Consider the following 23,530-nt stretch of genomic DNA (forward strand, 5'->3'; position numbering starts at 1 on the left):
GTGAACAACAAACAAGATTACATAATATTACATCCTACACGGCAAGACTTTTAAAGGTTTTGTTTCCATAGATGCATCCCAGAAAAGTAGCCTAAAATTAGATTTGTAATGTACCACTCAATCACGTCATTGAAATCATACCTGTGCCATGGATAGTACATTTCTCACTCTCTTCCCGGTCTGGCCTCAGCTGTCATTGGTCACTGGCCTCTTTCATCTGTCAACCCATTTCTGCCAGTCACAACGCCACCCCCCACGCGACAGTATCATGTCCTTGTGCTAGCATGCATAACAAATGATATAAAGCCTCCGAGGAACGACGCACTGGACACAGATCTGATGTCTCTACAGTTTTTATTCTATTTGAACTTTGTTAACCTAACCCAGCGCTATATTTCTTTTGGTTCCACCCTTTAATAATGCATTGTCTGAAACGTCTGCGGATTACTAATGCGGGAGTTTTACAACTGCTCAAACATGCTGTCAACTCCGCACTAGTTGGGAGTGACAGCAATGTATTTTCCAGGATCCAGCAACCCTTTCAGCTGTTCTGCACGAGCGCAGCACTGCACCACAACAGGCAGCAACATCATCAAGCTGTCAATGATTTGGACCAAACAGAGTGCAGGTACATACTTACTCAGTCACATTATCTACCAATAAGGGAATATGTACAGTATATACAGGTAACTGCCAATGAGGTAAATGAGGGATACAACGTATTGAAAGCTAGTGCTTACACAAAGATGTGGTTCCTGAGTTAAATAAGCAATTAACATCCCATAGTCCTTAGGGTCATGTATAAAAAGGCTGGGCAGGCCATTATTTTGGCTACCATGGCTATGCCCACATATAATGACAATTCCCCTATCCACAGGGCAGAGTGGTCACTAAATGGTTTGAGGAGCATGAAAATGATTTAAACCATATGCCATGGCCATCTCAGTCACCAGATCTCAACCCAAATGAACACTTATGGGAGATTCTGGAGTGGCGCCTGAGACAGCATTTTCCACCACCCTCAACAAAAAACAGAATTATGGAATTTGTCGTGGAAGAATGGTGTCGTAGACTACATTTAAGAACTTGGAGCTGAGTAGTCAGTGGAATTGGTTTGAAAGCTGATATTAACATGAACTGCATTACTATAGGCTACACTACACTAGGCCTACACTACACTACACTACACTACAGCCTGCTACACTACACTAGGCCGACACTACACTACAGCCTGCTACACTACACTAGGCCGACACTACACTACACTACAGCCTGCTACACCACACTAGGCCGACACTACACTACACTACAGCCTGCTACACCACACTAGGCCGACACTACACTACACTATAGCCTGCTACACTACACTAGGCCGACACTACACTACAGCACGCTACACTACACTAGACCGACACTATACTAGGCCTACACTACAGCACGCTACACTACACTAGGCCTACACTACACTACCCTACATACCCTACTACACTCTCCTTTTGGTGCTGGGGTGAAAAGAAAAACAGAACATTTGTTTATACACAGCTGTCAATGATTAAGTGATCCTTTGCACATGTACAGTATGTCTTAAGGAAAGTTCTACGGATGAGTCAACACAATCAAAACACAGTGTAAAACGTGTATGCAGTGGTGATCTTCAACAATGTCCCTCCCTGTAAGACCTACACTAGTGTTGTGACATGGTGCACTGTGTTGTCTGGGCTTCACAGGAACAGCTTGATCTCTGGGATGGACCTTCTTTTCTACACCATCACAGAGGGTAAAGAGATGATCTCAGTCTCTCAGTTCGTCTCTGTGAGTCTCCATCTCATCACATCCTCTCTCACTGTGTAACACCATGTAGAACCTAACCTACAGTTGAAGTTGGAAGTTTACATACACTTGGAGTCATTAACTTGTTTTTCAACCACTCCACAAATTTCTTGTTAACAAACTATAGTTTTGGCAAGTCGGTTAGGACATCTACTTTGTGCACGACACAGGTAATTTTTCCAACAATTGTTTACGGAGAGATTATTTCACTTATAATTCACTGTATCATAATTCCAGTGGGTCAGAAGTTTACATACACTAAGTTGACTGCCTTTAAACAGCTTGGAAAATTCCAGAAAATGATGTCCTGGCTTTAGAATCTTCTGATAGGCTAATTGACATCATTTGAGTCAATTGGAGGTGTACCTGTGGATGTATTTCAAGGCCTACCTTCAAACTCAGTGCCTCTTTGCTTGACATCATGGGAAAATCAAAAGACATCAGCCAAGACCCCAGAAAGAAATTGTAGACCTCCACAAGTCTGGTTCATCCTTGTGAGCAATTTCCAAATGCCTGAAGGTACCACGTTCATCTGTACAAACAATAGTACGCAAGTATAAACGTCATGGGACCACGCAGCTGTCATACCGCTCAGGAAGGAGACACGTTTGGTCTCCTAGAGATGAACATGCTTTGGTGCGAAAAGTGCAAATCCATCCCAGAACAACAGCAAAGGACCGCGTGAAGATGCTGGAGGAAACGGGCACAAAAGTATTTATATCCACAGTAAAATGAATCCCATATCGACATAACCTGAATGACCGCTCATCAAGGAAGAAGCCACTGCTCCAAAACCACCATAAAAAGCCAGTCTACGGTTTGCAACTGCACATGGGGCCAAAGATCATTCTTTTTGGAGAAATGTCCTCTGGTCTCATGAAACAAAAATAGAACTGTTTGGCCATAATGATCATCGTTATGTTTGGAGGAAAAAGGGGGAGGCTTGCAAGCCGAAGAACACCATCCCAACCGTGAAGCACAGGGCTGGCAGCATCATGTTGTGGGGGTTCTTTGCTGCAGAAGGGACTGGTGCACTTCACAAAATAGTTGGCATCACGAGGAAGGAAAATTATGTGGATATATTGAAGCAACATCTCAAGTCATCAGTCAGGAAGTTAAAGCTTGGTTGCAAATGGGTCTTCCAAATGGACAAAGACCCCAAGCATACTTCCAAAGTTGTGGCAAAATGAATTAAGGACAACAAAGTGAAGGTATTGGAGCGGCCATCACAAAGCCCTGACCTCAATCCCATAGAAAATGTGTGGGCAGAACTGAAAAATCGTGTTCGAGCAAGGAGGCCTGCAAACCTGACTCGGTTACACCAGCTCTGTCAGGAGGAATGTGCCAAAATTCACCCAACTTACTTACCAAATACTAATTGATGTATGTAAACTTCTGACCCACTGGGAATGTGATGAAAGAAATAAAAGCTGAAATAAATAATTCTCTCTACTATTATTCTGACATTTCACATACTAAAAATAAAGTGGTGATCCTAACTGACCTAAAACAGGGATTTCTATACTCTGATTAAATATCAGTAATTGTGAAAAACTGAGTTTAAAGGTATTTGGCTAAGGTGTATGTAAACTTCTTATTTCAACTGCATATACAGTACAGGTTATTTAACCTATTTAAAATAAATCTGGAATGCCCTTTTTTTCTGATTGTATTGACAGTTGCCTTGACATTCCTCGACATCCTTTTAAAGTTGACACAGTACTGCCTGTACAACAACACATTCTAGTTCCTGAAGAGACCTTTGGGCTTGCTGTTTTCACTTGAGCTAAATGCATACCGATCGAACCCCAGAGAGTGTAAGACGAGCCAGGCAGGAATCCATCACACCATCACACCATGTCACCAGCCCAGTTCAGGCTCAGGTTTAAAAGTGTTGAGGAAACGCCTTGTGTAACTTTATGACAAATAGACAGGTGTGGCCTCGTCGTTGAGGCTACACGTGAATCCTCTTAAACCCCAAAAGATTGGCGTTTTAATCAATGATAACTCAGTATAACCTGGTTAGAAAGGCGGTGATTGAACTGCTCTGACATCACCTCACCAATGAAACCAAGTTCAAGCTAGGTGTTAACAAACGTATTTACCTCACCAATGACCACCAGCCATTCCCAAGCAACAGTCGCCTCTGGAATGTTGGGTACATGAGTCGAGAAGAACATCACAGAAGTTGTAGCTCAGTTGGTGAGAATGTCATAGAAGCACATGACCTCCAGTCATTTTACGATGCGTGAAGAGACTTTGTGTTCCCTCTCCGTGCTTTTACACCATCATTTAGAACACGTACAGAAGTCTCAGCTCAGTCGTGCTTCTACACCTGCATTGCTTGCTGTTTGGGGTTTTAGGCTGGGTTTCTGTACAGCACTTTGAGATATCAGCTGATGTACGATGGGCTATATAAATACATTTGATTTGATTTGAGTTGGTGAAAATATCATACAGGCACATTTGTCCATAGGCCCACACACGCTGAACATAGCATTTTATGATGTGTGAAGAAACTCTGTGTCCAGTGTCCACGACCACTCCCCGTGCTTTTACACCATAATTCACCATAATTGGGGTGATGGAGTTTTGTCCAGTGGACTACACCTTGCCCCTGGAAACGGGGGTTCAAACCCCAGGTCTGCCAATCGCTCCACCACTGAGGATAGACTGGGGTTGGGTAGATGCACTGGCATTTCTAGTGCTTAGTCAGAGGTAAGGGAGCATATGATATGAAAAATAACTACTGTATCTGGACACTGCATTCTCAAGCAGTTGAACAACACGAAGTTGTACCTCAACCAGAGCATTCAGAGTACAGCATGTATGCCCAGTTTTATTTCTGATTGATGCAATGCTTGATATTCTTACATAATTTGTACCTTTTTAAAGAACTGTACAGGTGCTACTAAAAATCAAATCAAATTGTATTTGTCACATACACATGGTTAGCAGATGTTAATGGTCTCATACACATGGTTAGCAGATGTTAATGCCAGTGTAGCGAAATGCTTGTGCTTCTAGTTCCGACAATGCAGTAATAACCAACGAGTAATCTAACCTAACAATTCCACAACTACTACCTTATACACAGTGTAAAGGGATAAAGAATAAGTACATAAAGATATATGAATGAGTGATGGTACAGAACGGCGTAGGCAAGATGCAGTAGATGGTATAGAGTACAGTATATACATATGAGATGAGTCATGTAGGGTAAAGTGGCATAGTTTAAAGTGGCTAGTGATACATGTATTACATAAAGATGCAGTAGATGATATAGAGTACAGTATATACATATGAGATGAGTAATGTAGGGTATGTAAACATTATATTAAGTGGCATTGTTTAAAGTGGCTAGTGACTACACGGTTGCCATCTGCTTTGACCTTTGACTGATCTCAGTTTTGAGGAGGGAGATCTGTCATTTATTGTCATGCTATGCTGTATGTGTTTGGCATGACAGGGAACAGTGACACAAAGGAGTTTGACTAAAACACATTGGAAGGACTGACTGAACAGTAGCTATGGCTACAGAATACTGTCACAATAGATTAGAGATTAGGCTAATTAGGGCTTACACCTTTCCCAGACCTACCAGGAAACAGGATCCTTTCTTTGTGTGGTGAGGTTATATTTAGTTCTCATAGAGCAATTATGTTACTTAACTAGTGTTATTGAAGTACTTCTCTCATCTGATGACTCAATTTCTCAAAAGCTCTAAAATTCTGTCATCTTTGCTTCTGTCAGGAATGGAAAAACACCCAGTACTGCCCCCAGTAAACATAGCTTTGAATGCTGCTGTCCAATACAGTATGTCTGAATATCACTTCAGGCTCTCATGAAAGCCACTATCCTATGTGACCAAGGACATAAAATAACTGAACACAACAGTCCAGTCAAGCAATGTGTGTTGCTCATTAAAGCATTGCTCAGACACACAGGCTTGAAAATAACTGTCTGAACCATCCTATGAGGCAAGTCTGCTGTCAATGTACATGATACCCCAGAAATAGACACACGTTGCATATAGCTGTCGGCATGACTTGAAGTTGGTTTAGGGGAGGGATTTCAAACACTAGATATGTACCTTCCTCCTTCAGGGCTGTTTACAGGACTGCTAGAACCCTTGTTGCTGCTCACATAATGGCAAAACAGGGTTTGTGCCTGTAGTCAGATAAAATCATAATTTGTTCCAATTCAGGTATTGAATGTGACACACTTAAACAATTATTGTAGTCCTGTATATTTTCAGTTCTTCTATAGCTAAAGAAAAGTCACCCAAAGTGATCAATTCAATTATTATTAATAACCTATACATGTCCTTATCGTTATGTACCAAAACATGAATAAAATTGACAGATTGACTCTTTCAGTCAATCTGTTAACCTGAGTTAAGTTTTTGTAATTTTAGCGCATCATTTTTTTTTTCAAAATACAAAAATTCGATAAAATTTAATAAAATACAATTCAAAATACACTGAAAACATCCAAAATACTGTACATAATCTATAGTGCTAAAAACAACAATGCAATTTCAAAACAAGTTCACATTGAGGTTAAAGAAAGTGTATTTGATCAAATTACTTGTTTTTTTGCTAACCATTACTTTGGACAAAATCAAGACGTTCTTGTTATGCTTATTAAAAAAAATCTTAAATTACAGCTCAATCCTGCGATTAACTCGATTTAAATGCTTTAATCATTTGACAGCCCTAGTACTCTATTAGGACCAGCATCGGGACCAGCTTTCTTAGAGCTCAAATATCTATCACCCTTCCCTAGAGATGCTATCCCAGTTCTGGATCAGCTCTCCATGACTCCATGCCCATTTTTCCTCTTCTCTCCCTTCTTTTTAATTTTCTGTAAAAGAAATCTCTCACTCTTGTTTTCTAAATGTTCCTCTCTCCTTCCTCCAGGCGTTGAAGAGCACAGGTTTGTGGACATCTGATCCCAGGCTGAGGGACTGTATGCGTCATCTGCGCCAGGCCATGCGGGAATCTGCCGGAACAGTCATGGTGGACCAGAAACTCTTCAGGAAGTGAGCTATGCTCGATTTTCACTTTCATCTTACCATATACATCCTCTAATGTTAGTAGGATGGTATAGAGAGAATATTGACAAACACTATGATTCTTTAATTCAGACAGTGAACATAATGTATTATGACTTTCTCTATCACACATACCATATTCTCATTCTTCTGGCTGATTGGCAAAACACCACACACACTATCCCATTTTAACATGGCAATGTTATGAAAGTGACATTTCTATGGTATTTCACTGTGCGAAGGAACTATCTTTGCCCCCAGTGTTTACTAGAAACTTCCAAGACTTTGTTTTTCACTATCTCTGAGTGTATTTGTGTCCGCTCTGCATGCCTCTACAGTGGACAGGTGGATATTTGTTAGGAAAGATTAAGCATCAAGGATGTTTGATTGTGGCTGTATTGTAGTGTTTGGGTTGGGGTTGAGGTTAATGTAAGAGAAAGACAGAGTGACAGCATCTGTCGTTTTATGGCCGACAGCTGCCTCTGAACCTTACTCATGCACACACACACACACACACACACACACACACACACACACACACACACACACACACACACACACACACACACACACACACACACACACACACACACACACACACACACACACACACACACACACACACACACACACACACACACACACTCTGTGACATGCAGAGAGAGAGAGAGAGCTCTGGAGTATGACATCTGTGCAGGGCTTAAGTCTGGACGGGAGCTAATGAAAGTCCATCATAGTGGGTGAACTGCAGACGGTGCCAGTTGTATTAGGAGCTCAGTTTATCAGCAAGCTCCGAGGGAGTCTAGACTGCTGTCCAAACAGTATTCATTCCTAACTGGCAAACCTAACTTAATGAATGCAGTGATGATTCGGACTCTGGCGTGCTACTGTAGTGGGTCACTAAGTCCTGTGTGGTGGACTTCTTACATTTAATAACTATGTTTCAGTGATTGAACACTGCATATCTACTGTCCTTTTGCTCAACTTAGATTGAGACTTGGTGTTGTACTTGGTATTATTTAGAAACTAGGCCCAAATACACAAATAATGTCATGGAGAAAAGAACAACAATATTGTGTTGCGATTAGATATTGTCTTCCCATTATGAGGAACATTCTGAGGTGGTCACTAGAAAAAGACCACTAGAAATAAAAAATCTCCCATTTCTGGTGAATGTATAAATTCTGCCCCAAACTCTAAACAAGTTGTGTATTAACAAGCAACGGGGGGCGGATCTTTCAGCTCAACCCAGCTAAGATCACCTCAGTGCTTACTAAACTTAGTGCTTTGTTAATATATAATGGTACAGGTGCGTATCTACAGTATGAAAGGCTGTCTATTGTCAGCCTTTCATACTGTCCCAGTTGAGGTCCAGTTTTATGTTGTTGCTGTCATTAAGGATTTCATCATAGGATCAGTAGTGTGTCTGTTCCATTGTTATAGGTCACTTAGCCCTGATACATGGCTGACTCCTAGACGCCGCATAGGAGTCAGCAGCCATGTATCAGGGCTAAAGGTCACTGTGTGTATTAATACAGTAGTAATACTATATACTGTAAATAATCTAAACTAACTGATATTTTTTGTATGGTAATTTATAATAATTTGGTGGGTGCTTATATTTGTACAAGTGTATATTAAAACACGTGTGAATTGGAAAACCCTGTTTTTTACATATCCATAACACTCCCTGAGACACCTTCGGAGAGTAGGGTTGTTAGAGTTAAGTGACTTTCTCAATGGCACTTAGACAGATTTTTCAACTTGGCTCGGGGATTACGAACTAGAGACCTTTCAGTCACTGGCTCAACACTCAAACCGCTAGGCTAATCTAACGTAGCAGGCGTAAAAGAAACACCTGAAATTGGATCCCCCACATACTGGTTTTGACAAGAAGAAAATAAACTGTTGGGGGAGGTTTTCTTCTGCGCTGTTCAAACAACCCAGTAAATGTGGAGGAGGAGTTAAGATGGAGAGTCACCTTGTTAACGTCCAAAAGTGGAAGTCGCATCACAGGCTCTTTTTCCGTTTCCCCTAAAAACCAGAACAGCTGGTTGTTGCGGACTCAGCAGTGGTTATCGCTAGACACAGCAACGGGAAGTAGGGGTGCACCCCATGATAAATGGAAAAAAGATATAATATATATAATAAAGAAATAAAATTATAATAAAAATACAATTGTACACAATTATATTAATCCTGTGTGAACTAGGCCTTTATTACTCCTGTATGAGCAGACAAAAATGATCCTCAGCAACCCCCCATCCCCTCTTCGTCCAGCACCCCCAATGCAAAACATCTTCCCACGGTTGGCCCCAACAGGAATGGAACCAACAACTCTATTGTTCCAAGTGCCACACTCTACCAACTGAGCCATTACCTATGTAATAAACAAAGTATACATGTGATATTTCTGTATTTGTGATGTGTTTCAGGTGTGTGGGTGCTAACATCCTGTTGCTGACACAGGCGTTCAGGAGGAAGTTCATCATCCCAGACTTTGAGGTGTTTGCATCCAACATGGACCAGCTGTACTACAGTACGCAAAGGCAGGAGGGGGGACACGTGAGTTCTGTTAGGATGCCTGCACTATGTACATTGGAATTCACATGCAGGAGGGGGGACACGTGAGTTCTGTTAGGATGCCTGCACTATGTACATTGGAATTCACACGCAGGAGGGGGGACACGTGAGTTCTGTTAGGATGCCTGCACTATGTACATTGGAATTCACACGCAGGAGGGGGGACACGTGAGTTCTGTTAGGATGCCTGCACTATGTACATTGGAATTCACACGCAGGAGGGGGGACACGTGAGTTCTGTTAGGATGCCTGCACTATGTACATTGGAATTCACACGCAGGAGGGGGGACACGTGAGTTCTGTTAGGATGCCTGCACTATGTACATTGGAATTCACACGCAGGAGGGGGGACACGTGAGTTCTGTTAGGATGCCTGCACTATGTACATTGGAATTCACACGCAGGAGGGGGGACACGTGAGTTCTGTTAGGATGCCTGCACTATGTACATTAGAATTCACACGCAGGAGGGGGGACACGTGAGTTCTGTTAGGATGCCTGCACTATGTACATTAGAATTCACACGCAGGAGGGGGGACACGTGAGTTCTGTTAGGATGCCTGCACTATGTACATTGGAATTCACACGCTAAAAGCATTCTCACATACTGTACACTTACACACCTACACATCCACATGAGGATATGCTCAAATAATCTCACTCACACGCGCATACTGAATGAAGCCATGCACACACTACATTTGTACATACATGTACATACACATGTACTATACATACAGTGCATTCGGAAAGTATTCTGACCCTTCACTTTTTCCACATTTTGTTACATGACAGCTTAATTCAAAAAAAAACTTTAAAAAACATTAAAATCATCATCAATCTACACACAATACCCCATAATGACAAAGCAGTTTTGTTTTTTTGGAAAATGGAAATATTACATTTACATAAATATTCAGACCCTGTTGAAGCACCGTTGGCAGTGATTACAGCATTGAGTCTTCTTGGGTATGAGTGGCTGGGCCACTCAAGGACATTCAGAAACTTGTCCAGAGCCACTCCTGCATTGTCTTGGCTGTGTGCTTAGGGTCGCTGTCCTGTTGGAAGGTGAACCTTTGCATCAGTCTGAGGTCCTGAGCGCTCTGGAGCTGGTTCTCATCAAGGATCTCTCTGTACTTTGCTCCGTTCATCTTTCCCTCGATCCTGATTAGTCTCCCAGTCCCTGCCACTGAAAAACACCCCCACAGCATGATGCTGCCACCACCATGCTTCACCGTAGCGGTGGTATTGGCCAAGTGATGAGCGGTGCCTGGTTTCCTCCAGATGTGCCACTTGGCATTCAGGTCAAATAGTTCAATCTTTGATTCAACAGACCAGAGAATCTTGTTTCTCATGGTCTGAGAGTCCTTGAGGGGCCTTTTGGCAAACTCCAAGCGGGCTGTCATGTGCCTTTGCATGAGGAGTGGCTTCCGCCTGCCCACTCTACCATAAAGTCCTGATTGGTGGAAGTCTGAATACTTATGTGAATAAGGTATTTCTGTTTTTTATTTTCAATACATTTGCAAAAATATCTAAAAACCTGTTTTCGCTTTGTCATTATGGGGTATTGTGTGTAGATTGATGAGTAAAACTATTAATTTGATTCATTCTAGAATAAGGCTGTAACGTAACACAATGTGGAAAAGTGAAGGGGTCTGAATACTTTTCGAATGCACTGTACCTGCCTTTGAAACACATTACACTCATCCAATCCATTCCTTTGTGTGTCTTTCCTTAGGTAGCAGATTACATTCCTCAACTGGCTAAATTCAGCCCCAATCTGTGGGGAGTGTCTCTATGCACAGTGGATGGGCAGAGGTAAGATTACAGCATCATCTGATCTATGTACATAGTCTCTTTTTACAGTATATCACCACTGCCCTCCATCATGACAAATAACCCATGTTACTGAAATGAAGAGCTTTGAACAGGCAGTCCACATGTCATCCCCTCATCTTGCCCTGTCAGTCTCTGCCCACCTTGTTGATGCAGAATCCTCCACTGTGTCTGTTGTCACCTCAGCCCTCACTGTCCCATGATCTCTCCCCTGCTGGTGTGATGCAGACATTCTGCAGGTGACACCAAGGTTCCATTCTGTCTTCAATCATGTGTGAAGCCACTGGAGTACGCCATCGCTGTGCACGAGATCGGCACTGAGCATGTGCACCGTTACGTGGGCAAAGAGCCTAGCGGACTCAAGTTCAACCAGCTGTCACTGAATGATGAGGGTGAGAGAGATTAACCCTAACCCTATCCCTGTCTGCCTATGGCTGGGCTCACATACCTACTACATGTCTCTGTGTTGACTTCTGTATAGATGCCCCACACTTGAATGCATCTGAGGAGTACTGAGGAAAAAACTGTCTTACATTGAACACTCAATGATATCTCTGACCCTATCTCCTGATCTAAGCTAACTCAATCGTAGGGTAGTGAATAGTTCATTACACTGGAAGCAAACAATTACACATTTCAGTGAACAATTGTGTAAAGAGAAGGGTACAACCAACCTCTCTGCAACTACAGCCCACTGGGCACAGATGTCAGTTCAACGTCTAGTTTTGATTGAAATTCGTTTTTTGTCAATTAATGTGAATTCAACATGAAATCAACAAAAAAAACTTTTCCCACATTGATTCAGCATCATCACAATGATTATTTTTGGCTGCAATGACGTGGCTGCAATGACATTGATTCAACTAGTCTTTGCCCAGTGGGAGGTGATTGAGAAACAGGGAAATTACCAATCGACTTGATCAATGATTACAATATGCTGTAGGTCTTGACTGGTGAGATACAGTCGATAGAGCAGGAACAAGCAAGAACCGGACATCTGATCATTAACCAGTCAAGACAGCTTATCTGCAGGTTACCTCTAAGCTGGCTACGGCTGACTAGGTGTCTTTAAACATGTTCACCTCTGGCACGCACATACGTGTTCACTTTATAAAGCGGCCATATCTTTAGGTTATATGGTGGTGGAGTGCACTACAGTGATAACATTGTCCTCTCTCTCTTTGGACAGATAAACCACACAACCCTATGGTGAACGCGGGGGCTATCGTCATCAGTTCTCTGCTGAAGGTAAGGGGATTCCTGGGTGATGTTATAATCTCCCATAACCTTTCATGAGGTTTTAGAATGAGAGGATAGATAAAATCTTTGCTAGCTAACTTAAATAATATCAGGAGTACATTACATGCACACAGATTAAGCATTGCCAATGAGTGCAATCTGTTGTACACCAAATCCACTCCAACATCAAATATACAGGAAATCAGGAAATCTGTCGTAACTAGTACAGCCAAGTGTCACAGTCAGACCACCCTCAATCATTGACCAATTCACCCTATGGCCCAATACAGTGTGGACAGAGGTCAGTAAACTATCTCCAGCTGACTCGCCAACCCTCCCTATCAGTCAGCATTGCCCTCATTCTAACAGATACAACAGTGGGGAAAGAATGCAGTCCTCTATATAGACATGGACCTCTATTCTGCTGTGTTTTCCTCTCCCTGCCTAGCTGCCTGTCTTCACCAGCTGCCTCTTAGGCCATTCAGGTCACATACATTAGTGGGTGAGGGTGGGACTGACAGGATGTGTGTATGTGTTAGACAGGCCAATGAGACAGCTGGGAAGAAAAGGCGTGTTTGTCTGTGGGTGAGAGACTGTATGTGTGATTGTGTGGTGGGGTGTGTGTTTATGTCTGACAATCATAAGTATTATAATGTATGTCTTTGACAACTTTAAGTACAGGAAGAGAGAACAGATCGAGATGGATGAGTAATTTCATTGTCTAATAGTCTATAGCCCATACTGCACTGGGCAAGTTGAGGGAAGGACTTGTACTCTTCCAATTAAGTGTAGCACTCCTAGCACGTTTTATTTGGAGTTTATGCAATTCATTCATAAATATTGCGCAAAGTTCACTTGATCTTTCAGAGAGCGCAGAACTCTCTGAAGTTATGAGTGGAAAGATGTGTCATCACTCAGGAGCACTTCATCAGAGTATCACTGACCAATAAGCCCAGGGTCGCACCACATTTGAAGAAACCTATTCCTTGAGGACCACTCAACGGGGAAGTACCAGTCCCTGCCCGTTTTGGTGACTTAACGACTTGCTGGTGATCTTTCACTGGACCCTGAAACTTAAGCAGGGCAATAATCTGCCCCTGAGCTGCTAGCCCATGTTATACACATCATATCACGCAGACAGACAGACAGACAGATAGACAGACAGACAGACAGACAGACAGACAGACAGACAGACAGACAGACAGACAGACAGACAGACAGACAGACAGACAGACAGACAGACAGACACCGCAACTAATACTACCCTGCACACCCACCCAGAATCTGTCTGACTCACCAGTAAACTGTACTGTTGGTGCCAAAATACACAAACACTGCCACCTAGGGACAGAACAGCTCTCTGCATAGTGTCAATACAAAATTACTTCAGCACAAGAACACTGTACTAAAGGGATTTCCTTCTTCTTCTTTACAGCCTAACTCGAATAAGGCAGAGAGGTTTGATTATGTGAGTATCCTTTAAGTTTCAGACTTCTGACGTGTCTACAATTGCTTCTTATTCATAAAATGTAATGGAAAAACTGACATCTTTTATCGTAGGTAATGGAATACTTGAAGAAGATGGCTGGCACAGAGTATGTGGGCTTCAGCAACGCTACGTGAGTGTCAAATTGAACATTATAGTATGAAAATAAATTTATTAAAGATTTCAGACCATACAGTAAGTGTAATTTGTGGTGTAATAAACAGCTTTTAATTCAGTGGGCTCCAAAATTACTGGCATCTGGAAATGCACAAACAATACTTTTAAAAATATAAACAATATAATTATAGAGAGAAACTCAAATTACCAACATCAATGGAACCAACCAAAATCATACAGTAATTTAATACAAAATACATTTCACCAAAATCTAGGATTCATAATTATTGGCACTCCTCATTTAGTACTTAGTGCAACCACCTCTGGCAAGGATAACAGCATGGAGTCTTTTCCTGTAATGTTTGACAAGGTTAAGGAACACATTTGGAGGGGTTTTGGACCATTCCTCTATGCAGATCCTTTCAAGATCCTTCACATTCTTGGGATTGAGCTTATCAACTGCCCTCTTCAACTCAGCCCACAGGTGTACGATTGGATTGAGGTCCGGCGACTGAGATGGCCATGGCAGAACATTGATTTTGTTGTCACAGAACCATTGCTGTGTGGATCTTGAGGTATGTTTTGGGTCATTGTGGTGGTGTCTGACGGTGCTTTTTGAAACCTGGTGACCCTGAGATGCCACCAAGGCCTGCAATTCTTTCACAGTGATTGTTGGTGATTTTGTTGCTTCTCTCACCATCCTCCTCCCTATCCTGGGGGGCAAAATGTATTTGCGTCCTCTACCCGTGAGCTTTTTAACTGTTCATATCAGTTCTTTTGTTTTCTTCATGATGTTGGATGACAAAGGGATATTGCATGCGTGTTACCTCATTTTTATACCCTTGTGAAACAGGAAGTGATGTAATGACTCAGTATAGTTCCTTAAGGCTTAGATCAACTTAAATAAGTGGAATTTAATTCCTGATTTACTTTTGGTAGATGTTATTTACAATATTCTTTAAGGGTGCCATTAATTGTCAAACCTTGATTTGGTTGACATGGATTTAAAAACATTTTTTTTTACATCAATAAATGATTTTGCTGGGTTCCATTGAAACATTAATAAAGTACGGTATTTCTCACATGTTGTTATTTTGAGTTTATCTCTATAATTATATTGTTTATATTTTTTTAAGTATTGTTTGTGAATTGCCAGTCAGGGGTGCCAGTAATTTTGAAGCCCACTATGTATTTGCCTTCAAAGTTTTCAATCAGAGAAGGAGACCGGGGATAGGAATTTTGCTATTGGTTACTACCTGAAGGAGAAAAAAGTGAGTGTTTGAGCTTCACAGAGTCTTCCGAATAGTTCAACCAATTTCTAAACTCTAAAACTATAAGTTATACTACCTGTCCTGAAACTGTGGCCTCTCTCTCATTTTGCCTGGTAGTGCTTTCCTGAGAATGCAGATATGATTGCAGCCCTTGATTTCTACTTCCAGGTGAGACTCATGTTTAAAGAGATTTGCTGTTGTATTCATAGTTGCTGTCTCTGGTGGAAACACTCTGTATGTGAGTAAAGTACTACCCTGTACACAGGGTTGGGAAGGTTACTTTCTAAATGTATTCCATTACAGTTACTAGCTACCTGTCCAAAATTGGAATCCGTAACATAATTTATGGATTGTCCAAATTCTGTAACATATTCTGATTACTTTCAGTTACTATTGGATTACTTTCCCCTTAAGAGGCATTAGAAAAATACTTAAAGGATCCATCAAATGCATTTGGTGCATCATTATAGTGGTCTCTGACTTATAGACAGACTCGCTCAGGTGGAATAAACGTAACCCTTTCCCATGACATTCAAGGCTGAATTGAATGTCATTGAGAAAACAAAAAGGTGTAATAATGTATTTTTTTTTACAAACATTCTTTCTGATGTAAGTAATCATCTAGTTTTTCAAAAGTATCTGTAATCTGATTACAATCACTTTGCTGGTAACAGATTACATTTACTGTTTTTTTTATGTTGTAATCATATTATATGTAACAGATTACATGTAATCAGTTACTTCTCAAACCTGACTGTACAAACCAGAGGTCTCAACTGTTCTGTTTTTCTTTCAGCTGTGCTCCATTGAGGTGACCTGTGAATCAGGCTGTGTCATGGCCGCCACACTGGCGAACGGGGGCATCTGTCCAATCACAGGCGAGCGGGTGCTAAGTGCGGAGGCTGTGCGGAACACCCTAAGCCTCATGCACTCCTGTGGAATGTACGACTTCTCTGGCCAGTTCGCCTTCCATGTGAGTCACTGAGAAACAGACAGAGGTCAATGACCTGAGGTGGCCTTATCACAGCGACGGAAGAGAAAGTGAGACATCCCCATCTCATCATCATTTATCCATTATCTTTGTTTATCATACTGTATGTGGTAAAATAGAACGTTCCCCTTTATCTCAGAGGTGCCATGTTGCTCTCACCTATCCTGTGTTGTGATATCAATGCAGTTAAAAGAGATGAGACAAGGTAAGTGTCATACTTAACTTCATTCTTGCTTTTTGTCCCTTCTTTGTTTCCAGGTGGGCTTGCCTGCTAAGTCTGGCGTGTCGGGTGCAGTGCTGCTGGTGGTCCCTAATATCATGGGAATAATGTGTTGGTCTCCTCCCTTAGACCGTGTCGGAAATAGTGTCCGAGGCATTCACTTCTGTCAGGTATGCAGACAAGAAGAATTTCAATCCCCTATGACATAAGTTTTTACCATACCCAGCAGTAGATATTTATTCTCGTTGATTACCTTGTTTTTTGATATATCAAAAGAAATGTCAATGTCATACCTGAGTGTCTATATTTTTTTCTGTATTAGACATTGTACATTTGGAAGATTATAAAAGAATAGAACATTGAATAATAGATAAATCTGTCTCATTTTCCCATTCTGTCTGCTGATTGATCAGGAGCTGGTTTCTCTCTTCAACTTCCACAATTATGACAACCTGAGACACTTTGCAAGGAAGCTGGACCCTCGCAGACTCTCACTTGATGATAGGGTAAGGGATAGAACAGGCACTAAGGTCCTGAATCCGACCCGGGTTAAGAGTGCGAAAATTGAACGTTAATTCCCTTTTTATGCACCTTTCTCTCTATGCGTATTCTGATCTTGAAGTCAACCACTATTCGTTCGGTTTGGAGAGCTAAGAAATGAAGGTGTGGCTAAGGTGTGTCTACAGATAAGCCATATTCTGACCTTGACTTAATTCCCTCGTAATTCCACCACCTTTACGTGCGAGGAAACCATGAATAAGGTTGAGCGAACCTGCTGGTTCCAAGTGGAAAAAGCATCTTCTTTCTTTTTTTCTGATAGAAATAACAGCATTGTCCATGCACTGTCATTTATACACAGATAAGAGCTAGGGGAGTGAAAGTTATACCTCCCCCTGAGGAAAATATATTTTTACTTGGCCCTCCCCAAGCGTAAAAAAACAAGCATGTAACCCTCACCCTCCAAAATGATAATTAAAACAAAATAGCAGGGAATATTAAATCCCTTTTTAATTGATTATCAATGTTGCAGCCGTGATTTCTATTAAATCATTTGGACACTCAAACAATGGGCTTCTGTAGGCCTGAACCTTGGCTTCTGTAGGGCTGAACCTTGGCTTCTGTAGGGCTGAATCTTGGCTTCTGTAGGGCTGAACCTTGGCTTCTGTAGGCCTGAATCTTGGCTTCTGTAGGGCTGAACCTTGGCTTCTGTAGGCCTGAACCTTGGCTTCTGTAGGCTTGAACCTTGGCTTCTGTAGGGCTGAACCTGAGGAGTTGATGTATGCTCTTTAGAGTGTTTGAATTATAACCTATGCCCAGGCTTTTCTCTGTTTTATTTTACAATTTCTATCATGTTAATTTATTAGCCACTTTTGGGAGCCACATACATTTATAACTGTCACTTTAGTGTTAGTTTTCTCAAATTTGTAGCTTAAATTTAGCATCATTCCATTTACCTTTCTTTCCTCTGTCACGTCTAGGTAAGTTATTCCCGAGGGTCGCTAGCATTAGTAGATCATATTAGGCTAACATTGGGCAATAATTTGGGACATATAGCAGTTTAAACCTGGAGACTGGCGCACGGTTCATGACGACTGGACCGTTGTCATACAGTTCCATGTTTAGTGAGAATTAGAGTAGATTTATTTATAGGACTTGTTCAGCTCCCATTGTTAACTTTTTTTTTCATTTGACAAGATTTCATGGATTGAACTTGAGTATAACAGCTTTCAGGATGAATCAAACCACTGTATTTTTTATTCAACTATACATTGTGTGCATAAAGGCTCTCCAAACCAGTTTTTATTTCAAGTTTCATACATACTTTCCTAACCCTGAAATTTGCCTAAATAATCTACAAGGTCTGAGTATTTGTATTTATTTTATATTTTACCAGTTGGTGCTGAAACTAAGACCAAGATGCATAGATGGTATTATGTCATTGATCCTTATTTTCTGAACCCGTTCTCTTGATGTATTCTAGTCTCTCGACAAATTCTAATTGTGGGTACATCGTATTGAAATGGATGGCTTAAGATAAATGTACTGAAAACCGTATTTAATAGAAAATCTGTTGGCCAGCAAGTGGAAGGGTTTTCAGCGGTTGAATTACATTTATTCAGAGCGCGCAAGGGAGCCACGCCTGCAATGCCCATTACACACCTTCATACGGTAAGTCTGAATACCAACTACTGAGAAGTGCATAATAAAGGCATAATTTCCTTCAGTCAGAATCGGGCCCTAAGTATACTAAATGTTTCTCAAATATACCTCTTAGGAACATTCATGTTTAGTGTTTATGCTTCCGCCACAATATCTGAAACATCGCTGTGCTTCAATATCCTTCTATGTTGATAACCCATAATTGTGATGTTTTCTTCTGACCCTTCAGAACAAGTCAGTGGTTAACCTGATGTTTGCAGCTTACAGTGGTGATGTCTCTGCCCTGAGGAGGTAAAGACAAAATCTTGGGATAGTTATATTATAGTTGGTCTTTCTGGTTTACCAGAAATGTAGTTTGCCTTTTCATAAGCAAGCGCTGGCGCCAGATAGGCAAGAAGAATATGGCTTCAATAATTAATTTATGTGCAGCGTGGAACAGACCACCCCTGGTATCAAATCAATTTCAGTTAACTTCATAATTACACCATCTGTCATTCCAATTAACCTTTCGCTATACTCTTTTTTTTCTTCCTTCTCTCGCTCATGTCCTCTCCTTTAGGTTTGCTCTCTCGGCTGTGGACATGGAAGAGAAAGACTATGATTCTCGTACAGGTCTCCACGTGGCATCAGCTGAAGGTGCACCTACATATTTTTCAGGGATAAAACTGTTCTCTCACATAGCATGTACTTCACCTTATTGTTCAGGGTTGTAATTCAAGTGTGTCTGCTTTGGTTTAATTGGAGTGGATGGCTTCGCTGGGATAACTATAGATATGTGAATGCATAGTTGGTTGCCGTATATTGAGATTAAATTCTTCCTTCCTGTTTGTTCAGGTCATGTGGAAGCGGTGATCTTCCTAACAGAGATGTGTAAAGTGAACCCCCATATAAAGGACAGGTAGGGACACCACCTCATCTGCATGTCACTTTTAATAATTCACACATCTTTGAGAGATGTTCCATTGTAAAGGTCCTTCCGGCATGCATAATGGAGACTGGTGGTTTTAAAAGTGTCCAGGCCTTTAAAATCACCCAACTACACCAGACTAGTCGAGGGCTATTATGACCTGATTTGTTCTGAGACTCAGTCAGAGCATTACTTAGCACACCATCCCTTGTTTCCTTTGACTCTGCAGCAGTATTTCAACGTTTTTTCATTACTGCTTATATCGCACTCTCTATCAGGTGGGGAAACACACCCCTGGATGACGCCAGGCAGTTTGGTCGGGACGGGGTGGTGTCGATGTACCTATGCAGTAATGGGTCCCAGTCAAAAACCGAAGACCAGAGAAAATTAGACAGTGAAGGTTGTGGTTTGAGCTAGACAGGAGAGATGTCTAACCATATTGTATTTAATACAAGAGGCACTGGCAGTTTCATTCCAGATAGTTGTGCCCTTCCCCAATATCCTTGTTCACTAGCACTCCCCATAACAGATCTGATAAGACTGGGTTGGTTAAAGCAATATGGCGGAAAGCAGGTGACCAGGTTACCTCTTCTCAGGTAGATAGGTGACGTTTCGTAATAAATGCAGCCATTTTGTGCCAAGAGTTATGAAGAGTTGTAGCTAATTGAGTATAGTTGATATGGTCACACGTCACTACGTATAAAGGTCCCATGCACACTTTCTTTGTCCAGGTTGCTGCACATAAAAGCTTTAGGAGTCTTCAGGAGTGGACAGAATCACTGTAGCACTGTGTAAAGCTGATATGACACCAACAAGTGATCAGTTGCTAGTCAGAGGGGTATACTAAAAAGCAGGATCAATGCATTAGCCAGCTAACTTTGATTAACAACCAGAAATAACTGTTGGTTTTCTGGTTCATTAAGAAACCTAAACGTAGGTATGTTTTTGATTGTAGAGTCAGTCAGACCATGCGCATTTCATGTTCATCTTTAAAGAAAAAAAGTTATTTCAGAATATTTTGGCAAGTTAGCTGGCTAAGGCATTGCACTTACTTTGTAGTATACCACTCAGATGAACTTGGCAGCTATTGATTTATATGTACACACACTTTGTCCTTACTCAAAATTACCAGTGTATAATTTATACAATGTTTTCAATCATGTATGAAGCATTAATATTTTAAGGGATTTTTACACTGCATATTACCAGGCTATAAATATATTAAGTGGAAATGTATATATTAAGCTACCTCAATAGGAAGTAGAACAGTTTCATAAGCAGGTTTTAAGATATGAGTGAATAAGCCATGTATTGTGAGGATGGGATATAACCATTTTAATTCTGGTCTTTTCTCCTTGTGAATACTTAACTTATGTTAATATAGAAACATGTCTAAATGTAATGAGTAATTGAGACTAATGAATATTCACGTATGATAGTATCTCATCAGCATTTCCTGTTATATGCACATGAATGTTGTCTATTTACTACAGAACAGACTGGTTCTATAACATCAAAACTAAGATACACATCCAGGATTTTCTTACTGTGATTAAGTGCTGCTGTTTTACAGACTGCTTCCTCAGGTTAAACTGTCAATGTGAGCGTGATTTCCATATGTTATGCTCTGCTGTAAATAAGAGTAAAAATGTGCAACTTTTTATTTATTTCAGCATATCAAAAGGTATGGTTTAATTCAAGTTTGACAAGAGAATGGAGAATGTCAGGACTTTAAGCAACAGTAACATTCCCAGTACCTAATGATTTCGTTACACACAAGACAGCTTCATATTGTTGCCATTTATTTCAGACATAAAAAATATTACACAAGAGGTAACAAAAAAATAGCTTATTGTGATGAGTTTGCCTGAGTCTGTACGGCAGTGAAATGATACTGGACAAACTCCCTGCTCTCCAAATCCCGATGGAGAATATTGCTTTTCATAGGAGATTTGAAAAACATTTAAGTGCTGCCTGCTGTAAGTGTTCAGTTTACAAAAACGAAGTTGTCATAATGTACATTGCCATTCATATCTCACTATCCACCTCCCTATCATATTGTCATCAGTAGAGATGCTTCACTTCAAGCCTTCGGGCTCCCCCAGACCTGAGTGTGTAAGCAGCTCTCCATCCCACAAGCCAAACGCTGGGCAGAGAGGCCCCCTGAACATGGCTCCCATGCTGTGGATCACCTTGGCCTTTGGGATGTCCACCAGGCTTATCAGGCCGGCCTCGTAGTCCAACAGGATGCCCACGCGGTCAGGCTTCCCCACCAGAGTCACCGGCACCCTCTGGTTGGTTGTCATTGCAAACCACTTATGCTGGACATGGCCGAACACCCAGGAGGAGCTGTTGGTGCCCACACAGTCATCCCTTGACATTGCCACCAAGGCTACACCCAAACGGAACTCTGAGGACTTCTCCACCGTCACCTCCCAGTAGTGGCGGCCACCTGTGATTTGCCCGTCCCCGAACACCACGGCCCAATCCCGGAAGCGCTCAGGGTTTTGTTGGACATGGCTGGGGTCTAGGCCCAAGATGCGGTAGATGACACCTGTGTCCTTCTTAAAAGAGGTCCAGACTGCTGTGGGCTGTCCTGTCATCCAGCTTAAACTGCAGCTCTACAGAGAGAAAATCAGAAATGATTAATAGATACTGACAACTGCTGAATGTTCTGTAGAGCAAGGTTTCCCAAACTCTGTCCTGGGCCCCCACTGCCAGATGTGCACATTTGTTTTTTTGCCCTATCACTACACAGCTGATTCAAATAACCAACTAATCATCAATCTTTGATTATTTGAAAATAGCTGTGTAGTGCTAGTGAAAAAAACATAACGTGCAAGGAGATTGGGAAACCCTGCCCTAGAGAGCAAATACATAGGCTATTGCTTGGTGAAAGTGGAGACAAATGCCATGCGATATCTTAAAAACATTAAATAAATATTCCCTTTATCTTGCATATCAGGCAAATAAATTGTTCATTAAACTTATTTAACTCACCCAAAGCGTTTATACAACATAACAAGCCAAAACAGAGTGACATCCTGTCGATAATTTAAATCTACGTTGTAAACCTTTGAAATAACATTGTTAATCAACACAGGGTCACCGTAGCTGGCAGGACGTCGGGGATTTATGATCGGCATGACACATCTCATACTGGCAGCCACCTATCAAAAACAATTATTGTTTGAAGTTGGCCACCGTCAAAGGATTGGGAATGTGGCCTACAAGTAACCAGTGATGTACTATCAAACCGATTTGAGTTACAGTATTCAACTACACTATAGAAAGCTGAAATGCTTACTTGCCCTTCCAAACACAATGTAACCAAACTTTTCAAAACTGTTGTAAATTCTGTAATAAACTTGGTAAAATGTCAGATTTCAAAACTAAAAGTTAATTGACGCACAAAAACGCGCGCAAAAAATCGTCTACACACGTGTGGATGTCAAGGCAATACGAGTAGGTGGTCGTGAGAGCGTGGTCAGTGTTGTTATTATTCAATCTCCCCTGCTCGGACCTCAAATGTGCTATGCGCTAAAACTAATGCATAGCAAAGGGCGCGTCGCTCAGTGGGCCCTTGCAGTCGCAGTGCAAGTTTATACTCACTATCGCCAGTCGTTTGGGTGCTATACCATCTTGTCGCTGGAAGAAGCGTACCACGCGTTTGTCTGCGGGATAGTGCGCTCACAACTCGTCCTGCCAGGCGACAATAATGTCCCATGCCAAAGAGCATTGCCATATTCACTTACAATGCAGAGCCAAAGATGTTGGACAAAATGAAGGTAGTTCACTCAGGTTGTCTTTAAACAATTCTTCTTCTTTGGGATTG

General features: G+C 41.4%; 1 protein-coding gene and 1 pseudogene across 1 annotated transcript; one reads left to right on the forward strand and one right to left on the reverse strand.

The window, feature by feature from the left end:
• Nucleotides 1–243: 243 nt before the first annotated feature.
• Nucleotides 244–21,418, forward strand: LOC109869750 (glutaminase kidney isoform, mitochondrial). The gene is made up of 18 exons (XM_020460011.2): nucleotides 244–628; nucleotides 1,728–1,812; nucleotides 6,753–6,874; nucleotides 9,322–9,451; nucleotides 11,207–11,286; nucleotides 11,533–11,696; nucleotides 12,494–12,552; nucleotides 13,979–14,011; nucleotides 14,104–14,162; nucleotides 15,351–15,417; nucleotides 15,535–15,585; nucleotides 16,214–16,390; nucleotides 16,667–16,798; nucleotides 17,042–17,134; nucleotides 19,018–19,079; nucleotides 19,348–19,424; nucleotides 19,623–19,686; nucleotides 19,974–21,418. Exons 1-18 carry the CDS (start codon nucleotides 420–422, stop codon nucleotides 20,110–20,112), a joined length of 1,803 nt encoding a protein of 600 aa, XP_020315600.1. The 5' UTR covers nucleotides 244–419; the 3' UTR covers nucleotides 20,113–21,418.
• LOC109869318 (SPRY domain-containing protein 4-like) lies at nucleotides 21,347–23,530 on the reverse strand (annotated as a pseudogene).

Source organism: Oncorhynchus kisutch, linkage group LG24 (genome assembly GCF_002021735.2).
Source record: "Oncorhynchus kisutch isolate 150728-3 linkage group LG24, Okis_V2, whole genome shotgun sequence".
Taxonomy (NCBI): domain Eukaryota; kingdom Metazoa; phylum Chordata; class Actinopteri; order Salmoniformes; family Salmonidae; genus Oncorhynchus; species Oncorhynchus kisutch.